Source organism: Asparagus officinalis, chromosome 3 (genome assembly GCF_001876935.1).
Source record: "Asparagus officinalis chromosome 3, Aspof.V1, whole genome shotgun sequence".
NCBI classification, from domain to species: Eukaryota; Viridiplantae; Streptophyta; class Magnoliopsida; order Asparagales; family Asparagaceae; genus Asparagus; species Asparagus officinalis.
Window position 1 is genome coordinate 104,407,398 of NC_033796.1, and position 9,034 is coordinate 104,416,431.

The 9,034-nt window shown below is 30.1% G+C and overlaps 1 protein-coding gene across 2 annotated transcripts in view; it reads right to left on the reverse strand.

The window, feature by feature from the left end:
* LOC109835633 (FACT complex subunit SSRP1-like) overlaps positions 1-7,536 on the reverse strand; it is a 20,670-nt gene extending 13,134 nt beyond the window's left edge. For both annotated transcript variants that reach the window (XM_020403607.1, XM_020403608.1), the window contains exons 1-2: positions 7,427-7,536; positions 4,807-4,943 (exon numbers count right to left, since the gene is read on the reverse strand). In XM_020403607.1, coding sequence (XP_020259196.1) covers positions 4,807-4,845 — 39 coding nt within the window. In that variant the 5' untranslated portion in view covers positions 4,846-4,943; positions 7,427-7,536. The remainder of the gene's footprint in view (positions 1-4,806; positions 4,944-7,426) is intronic.

Sequence of the window (9,034 nt, forward strand, 5' to 3'; positions counted from 1 at the left end):
TTCAAGGGGTTTCCCTAAACTTCAGGGGTATTTCATGAAATTAACCCTATAAACTTAGCAGTACTCTCAAACCTCTATAAATGTTGCTCATGTTGCGGCAAGTGTTAAAAATCACCTACACGTGTAGTAATGCTTATATCTGAACAAATTTTGACCTGCATTAGTTTCTTCCCCAATTCATTTCTCCTAAAAAAACTTGTGTTAATTAGTAAATAAAAGTTGCTTAGATCCCCCTTCGTTCCAAGTAGCGATTGTTCTCATTCGAAATCATCGTTGAAGAAATATGATCAAGAATACGGGTAAGTTTTTCTTGCCTAACATAATATATTATATTGGTACTTTACTTCTAAACAAATTCATAAACAAATTGACATTCTTAGGCAGATTCAAATAATTTCTAAGTTTGAAAGAAATTTTGTTACTCTCAATTTTAGAAAATTTTTAATTTATATGCAAATTTGATATTTTCCTTTTTAATCAATCTTAAAATCTTTATTAATGTAGTCTCTCTAATTTAAGAAAGTTATTTTTCATATTTATTATAAAGAAAATATATTATTAATTTCGCACAATCATTTTATTTATAAAATCAATAATGCGTAATCAACAACTTTAAATCCTATAGTAAAACCTTCAACTGCTCCATGAGAATCTGGTTGCCCCTCATCTGAAGCAAGGTAATTGAATTAATGGGAATTATGCTGATTTTTACCCAATTAATTAAATTCTGACTTGATTATGCTTTGTCTATGTTCTTAAAAATATAGAATAAAAGATTAATCGCTCCATGAGATATTTTTGAAATTTTATAGTGCTTATGTTTGGATACATCTTGTATAATTAAAGTTTTTTTTGACAGATCATCTAACACTATTGAGTTCCAGATGAAGACATTAGTGTCCCATCTTCTAAACCTATTTTTTTAGAAGCAAATATCCTTTTACTTGAGTAATATTTTTTTGTGTAGCAGGAAATCATTACCATTAGTGATTCTTTCGAGGAGTATTCATTTATTTCCTGTAATGATCCCACTGCTGAAATTTAGGAAAATTTTGATCTCTATTATATTGCATTTTTAGCTGGTGAATTATCAGCTGGAGGCGGGAACGGTATTTATACCTGTTCATTATGTGAAAATGGCAAAGCAAGAAAATGTAATAAGAAAAATATAACGTCTCATGCACATGGAGTTGTTTTTAATGGTTCTTCATAGCGTACATTGGCGGATATTGGCCGCGCTCACCTTGCCATTTTGAAATCTCTCAGAAGAATGAACTCTCGCCATTGAGTTAGTTTAATTTAGATATCCACTTCATGTGTAATCTTAAGGCTTTGTTTGGATACCATGTTGTTTTTCTTGTTGTGTTTTTGTAAAAAAACACCATGGTGTTGTGTTTTTCTCTTAAAGTGTTTTCAAAATACCATGTTGAGTGTTTTTGTCAACATTAGTTTGACCTATTACAACATTAGTAGTAAACATATTATTAATATATTATACATTAATTATAATAAAATATATTATAAATAAAATATTATAATATTTAGTATAGATTATAATAATATTATAAGTATTGGTATAATATAATATAATATTGTATAATGTATTATAATATTATATTGTACTTTAATGAGTTATATTATGTTATAATTATTATTATATTATAATCATTACATATTATTTTCAAATACTTATATATTAATTATTTTGGTATATCAATTTGTTATTGTTATATATTATATAATATTTTTAAAATAAAATTATTTTATTATTTCTATAATATTATACTATTATTAATATAATAATATACTATTATTAATAGAATATAGTATTATTAATAATGTTAATATTATTTTATTACTACTACATTATTAATAAATTCATATATTACAAATATTTTAATATTACATAATATATTATAGTTTCTAATATGTTAGAGTTTATTAATAATACTTTAATAATTTATGATATAAATACATATTATTATATTGTAAATATATTATTTTTACATTAACATTAGTTAGCAGTAAATTATTTTAGTATTAAAAATTATTTTACTTTATAATATATTAAATTATTTAGTGTATAATATATTAATATTTTTATATTATACTTTAATTTTATGATATAAATCAATATTATTATATTATGAATATATTATTTTTACATTATTATATTATTTTATAAGATATTTTAATTATTATATATTTATATTATTTAATAAATATTACTAATATATTTGATTAATTATAAGATAATATAGTATACTATAATAAGTATGTTGATAATAACTATATATTAATTATATTTAATATATTATGTTAGATATTATATTAACACCTCCTCAAACTCAAAACCAAAACATCAAACTTAAAACACGTAAAATGTGTTTTGAAATAAGTGTTGTGTTTTTGGTTTGATGATGATTTAGCTCAAAAAACACCATTGTTTTTAAACGCATGATGTTTTGTTTTTGGTAAAAACACCATGGAAACAAGTAAAACACCATGGTATCCAAACGGAGCCTAGGTATTAGTTTGTTAAAAATTGTTTCAGTTTAGCATATAATTTCCACTTTTCAATTATGTTATAATTTTAAGTATTTTATTTCATTTGATGATTTTAGTAGTTAATCCAGTACTTAATTTTATATTTTTATTAATATATATTTATTTATATTTGGTAATTAAGGGTTCAATGCATTATGACAATATCAAGGAAAAACTTAATTTGGATCCATTAGATGTTTTCTCTTTCATTTTCATGAGATCTCCATGTTGTCAATCTCATTGATATATGTTTTAATTTGAATTGTCGTGTTGCAATTAGCATTGCGGATGAGAATTTGTTATTAATAAATATCATTATTGGATTTAAAAGAACTATTAGTATGTTATTAATCTTAGTCATATTTTAACTCTTAATTAAAAATTCCATTAAATAAAAATTGTAAGAACAATACTATTAATAAATATCATTATTGGATTTAAAAGAACTATTAGTATGTTATTAATCTTAGTCATATTTTAACTCTCAATTAAAAATTCCATTAAATAAAAATTGTAAGGACAATACTATCATTCCGAATTTGTTCCATTTAAAAAAAGATCAAATATCAGATTAATGACCATGATAGAATCTCGATGGATTTCTATAACATAATTCACTAGTGTTCATATTTAAAAATTGGCAACATGGTAACTTTGGCTCTTTTGCTAAAATTATCAAAAAGCCAGTAGGTCATTTTGCTCTTTAATTAAAATTACCCAAAGTTAAGTAATATAAAAAAGGTAATAAGTTCTAGGTACTTAACCAGAAGTAATTTTTTATCCATTCATCGATGCTCATACTGACCCACCCTCCAAAAACCACAGAGACTCACCCCCTCCCCCAAAAAAAAAACGTGAGGCGGATCATCTATGACGTTTCTTTTTCCACCCCTGAAAAATTGATGTATCTTGAAATTTATAATTTTTTCCTTGACATCAAATTCTTTTTTAATAAAAGCACGTAATACAACATCAACCGAGTGTTGTAATTGCTTAGAATTTGTGTTAAAAAGACAACAGAAGAGTACAACCTTCATAATACTAGTTAGGGAAGATATATAAGAAGACACATCGAAGTCACAATGTAAGAATTCATAAACACGCAAGAGGGTTAATCACGTTGTGTTGCAAATAAGAGTGTCTGATTGTGATCTTAAGTATATATTCTTGGTTTAGGAATGTGTGATTTAAGATTCTGATATTATATTTTATAATATATCTTTCTTTGAACGTAACTTTTTACCAAGAGCCTAAACTCAGCATCTCTATTTTTTATTGATTATCTCTAATACACTCTTTTAAACCTTTTTCATTTTCCATTTGGTGCAGGGAGTTTTTTCAATCGTTAATTTCTTCTCTTAATGAGAATGTGTAATAAAGCAAGGTCAGGTCTTGAGCTCTTCATGCAATGAGATGAAACTTTATTTGAGCAAAGAAAATGGAAATTTAATTAGGAAAGAGTAAAAGGGAATTAGAACATGTTGTCTTTCATATAAGTGTCAAGTGTAAATCAATGACTGATTATCTTAGCAAGGTTTAGATTGATTTTAAATTGGTCAGATGTTCTAAATCAAAAGTACATGGATCTCTTAAGGGTAAAATACATTATCCTCTTAAAGGTAATGTGGTCAGAAATGAAAATTAACACTCAATTTCTAACGGATGTTAAAAAGGGCTACTTTGTAACTATAGTATGGTATGAGGACTAAGTTGAGAAAAAAGAAAGTGACGGGACCAATTTGGACATGAAGCCCTAGTACAGGGACCAACTTCGCCTTTAACATATTAGTTCTGACTTCTGTTATGCTCTTAATTAGTCACTACTAATTATAGTCATGTATGAAATTCCGGTTCCCATAACTGACTTGGTAATTCTAGATTGCCATGGGACATCCAGGAATCACCATATATTACAACTTGTCATTCATACAACACTCTGACATAGGATATCTGATATCACCTAAATTGTCTTGTTGTGGAAAACTGTAATAGTGGCTAACTCGTACACCTCTACAAAGTACAACCTCCAAAGTCATATCTGTAAAAGGGTTTTAGCTACCAAGAGATGATGAGAACAGTTTCATCATAGAATCTAGCACAGACATTATAAAGGTCGTATCTCCTTGCTTTAACTCCTCCAGGCAAAGATAAAAATGTACCCGGTATTCTTTGAAGAACCACATTCAACCAATTCCAGAAGATAAAATTCACTGACATATAGCTTGGTGATGCAGAAATAGAATATAGTGTATAGCCTACCTCATTTGCCCCTGTTGTGTCATCGAGATGGAATTCCATGTAAACATCATTTTTCCCCTGCAGCTGAGTTTGTGCAACATCGGCTAAAGAAACCTCAAAAGCTTGCTTTGATCCTACCAGAAAAGTCAGCAAGTTTCCTGCAAAAATTTAAGATGACAATGAGCAGAATACAATACACGCAACATATAGACATACAAGGATATATAATAACAAAGTCAATAAATAGATCTACAGAAAACCAAGGCAATCAGTCAATATAAGACGCTAAAGTAGCATCTACTATTGTCTAGGTAAGTAGATGAACACCACCCAGAATACATATATGAAACCAAAAAGAGAAAAAAAAAGGAAAAAAAAAAGATGCAGCTGAAGCGATACACGAGCTATCTTCCTATTGCTTTCTTATGTTTTAGTCTGTCAGACAAGACAGCTTCTCATACCAAACCATAGTGTATGTAATCCTGGGCAGTTGCTTCATGCTAGCAGCAACTACATGCCATATAAGCGGCAACTACGAGTTCATCTGGATAATTAGTTTCATGAACACTAAATTTCTAAAACAAGTTTATAAGTATCAACTCATCCTAGAAACAACGAACAAGCCCAATTTGGCACCAACTAATATTCCCTAAACTATCACTCAGCATCACCATCATCTTCAACAAGTATGACCAGCTTCCAAAAGAAATAACTTTATTTTCGTCGCCTCAATGAGGTTGGTGGATCTATGGTTTGGAGGTTGGTGGATCTAGAAAGAGGGCCAGAGATGGCTTAAAAGAGGTCCAAGAAGCTCATCGTGGCTTGGGATGTGAGCTCCAAAGAAAAAGGAAGGAAAAATAAAGTAGAATGGTGGATTTTCAGCACAATTCTGTGAATAACTCTGAATTGAACAGGTTCCGCACTTTCTATCTGCATAATTGAAGCACACAAAAGAAAAACACCCCAAAAGCCAACTTAAAGAACAGAACTAACTTGTTGTGTGATGTGTGATTAGTACTGTGTCGTAAATCGTATTATATCGTGTATCTATTATACGTGCAAGAGGCAAGTTATATGATATTTGAATATTGAACCTTACTATATTACCATAATAGGTTTTTCCCCCTACTTGTACCTTATCATAAAATATAATATGCTCACTCATTGTATGATATTCATAACTATGGTTGACCCTGAAGCTAAGTTTTTGTTCATTGTTGTTACAATCTCAGAGTACGACTATTTTGTGCTTATTTAGTTTATATCACTTTGATGTTTTATATATAAAGGTAAATTTTCAGGAGAAGTGAAATTTTCTTTTTTGTATGGAATTTGATGGATAACAAGTGAAATTTTCTTTTTTGTATGGAATTTGATGGATAACATATTTTATTGTATGGGCATATAATCTGAAATTAGATATTATTGATAGTTGACCCAATTACATTTGAAGTTAGAACATCCCTAGGACTCGGATTTCTGAGTTAGAAGTTTATTATTGCATAAAATCTCTACACAATACCTAAACCTAACTTTTCTATTGCAACTGATTTTGTTCTTTATCAATCACAAAATATTGAAATATTTATACCTTTTCCATTTTATGAGTCTATGACTGCTGATGATGTATTTTGTGTCCAATGCTTTGGTAGATACTTATTTCCGTGTTTGAATTCAATGGTTGACCTTTGCAGCTGTTGGCTCCTCATATCAAAACATATATTTCTTAAACCATCAGGTATAATGGCAATCGTTAGATTTAAGAAGAGAATTCAACTGCTGCATGCAGGTGCTGGCTAAAAGGGAAATGCCCCCTGGCTCCCGGTGCTAGTCGTGGTCATTTCGGTTAAATTACAAAAGTGTCAACTGTGACTGGTAGCCAATGATCATTTTTTTAGAAATTATACAATTGCTTTAAATTCAATAATTTAAATAATAAAACACAAAATACTCATTATACAGATATGAATAATGATAACAAAATTAGAATTCCAAAAAAAGTCTCAAGAATTTAGAATCAGAATCTTCTCAGGATCCTATTAAACGAAAGACGTAGAATTAGAATCTTAAACTAATAGGGCTTACAAAAAGAAATTAGGGTTGGCCAAAAAAACAATTTCTTCCACCTCTTACTTGGATCAAAGAAATTTACATTATACGGAACTCTATAAAATTATGTACATAGTTTGTTTTAGTTTTAAATTTAACTAACCGAATAAAAACTTTTGTACATGCGTAGCATGTACATTTCCTAGCATATCAAAACAGATTGCTAAAATTTAATCATTATTTGCTATTCTTTCATTTATGAGGCCACCAGTTTTGACGTTCCAGATCAGGTCTACCAACTGCAGGTCAGGGAATCAGGAGCATGGACTGGACTAGGCCATACTTTGGGTTGGAGGTGTGAATGGATGTTGTGTGTGAGTATTACAGTGTGGTTTCTGGTATTCTGGATGTGAGGTTGTGTGTCTGTATGACTGTATGAGTGCATGTGAGAAAAAAGAGATGAGAAATACTATATAAGATACAAGAACATACAGTATTATTTGGTAAGAACGTGAATCAGAATAGCAACATCCAAGCAAAAATGATAGGTTCATATCTAGAAACAAATCAACAACAATGTTAGTCTGCTCACCATTTATATCAACTTCTCCCCAGTTACGGCCACTCACGGAAAGTTGTTTTTCTTCTGGTGTTACTCCAAAAGTTTTCTGGATAAAATTTGTCAAGTTGCTGACATCCTATGTAGAATAGTCATCATCAATTTTAAGAAGTATAGAAAGGGGCCATAAACTAATAAGTTGGCGAATCTTAACCTCAAAATATATGAAAATTATCTGGAAACATAAATGATGACATGTAACAAAAAACCGAAAGGAAAACAAGTAGCAGATGAAAAAGACAGACTGAAATCAAGAGCCTCTATTCTATTAGCCAAGAATAGATTTTTGCACTGCAGGACTAAACAATTCTCATATCATGTCTTGATGAGCACAACATTTAGCTTAGCAAACATAAAAAATGGATCACAGAATCGAAATTATGTTGAGATATCTGCAAATTGACTGCAGAACAGAGAATTTTCAACAAGTTGGATTCCGGGCCCAGGTAAAACAAGTAGAGCATGTATACTATATAGATCAGAGTTTTGCGGTGCTATTGTCCTAACGGATTCATGCCCACTTGAAACCATATAGATACCCTTGTGACAAGCATCATATACAGCTTATTGTAACAATTCAAATTAAATATCCAAGCCTTTCAAAGTTCGAAAAAAGAATAACCACACCAGTTTTCTGGACCACAATTTGTTGTTATGCATCCCCAAACTTAAGAGGACAAGTAACAAGGTCTTTGTATTGAAAGGTAGTTAAACACCTAGTCCGGCTTTATGAGAATGATGAGGTTATACAAGTGAGTACAATCGAAGGGTAAATGCTAAGTGATATGAATATGTATCATTTGCATCTACAGCCCTCGTTTTCTCCTTGAAGCCAACAGAAAGGACTTAAATGATTACCCGCATGGGGCATAAGATATTTGTTACTTTATTGATTAGAAGTAAAAGTTTACTTGAAGCTGGTTTTAAATGCTTTTTAAACTTGGATCCTGTTTTCTAAGAAATCATTAGAAAATTGAGGTCAGTGCTTTAAGAAATCATTAGAAAATTGAGGTCCGTAACACACTACTAGAATTCATGTGTTTTGGTTCAAAATTGCCAATATTTGGTCTTGAAAAATCGTTGATCTACTATAACAACAAATAAGAGAGAGAAAAGAACAAATTAGAGTTAACACTTTTGAAGGGGGAAGTAACACCAGCAAGAAGAGAGAAAGAGAGGGGAGAGAGTGAAGAGAGGGAGGAGGTGGCAATAGATCTTTCGATCAAATTATGATCCTGTTGAATGGGTTCCCATGACAGGATTCCTGAAGCAAGCGGAGATGCACATGTGCGTGTGTGTGTGCATGGGCGGATTTAAATGGTGCCTAGAGTTGCAGTGGCACCCTGAAATTTAATAAATTGCATATAAGTCCTTGAAGAATTTACAATATGCTCCCCCACCCACCCACTCAAAACAAATTTTAAAAATTGCACCAAAATCTGTCTAGAAACACTAAATAATTTAGTAGCAAATTAAATTAGCCCATTGAAAGTAAAAGCCCATTTAAGTTTTCAACAATAAATTAATTGTTTTATTATATTATATTATATTATATTTTTAGGTAAATAGAAAGTTGTTGTT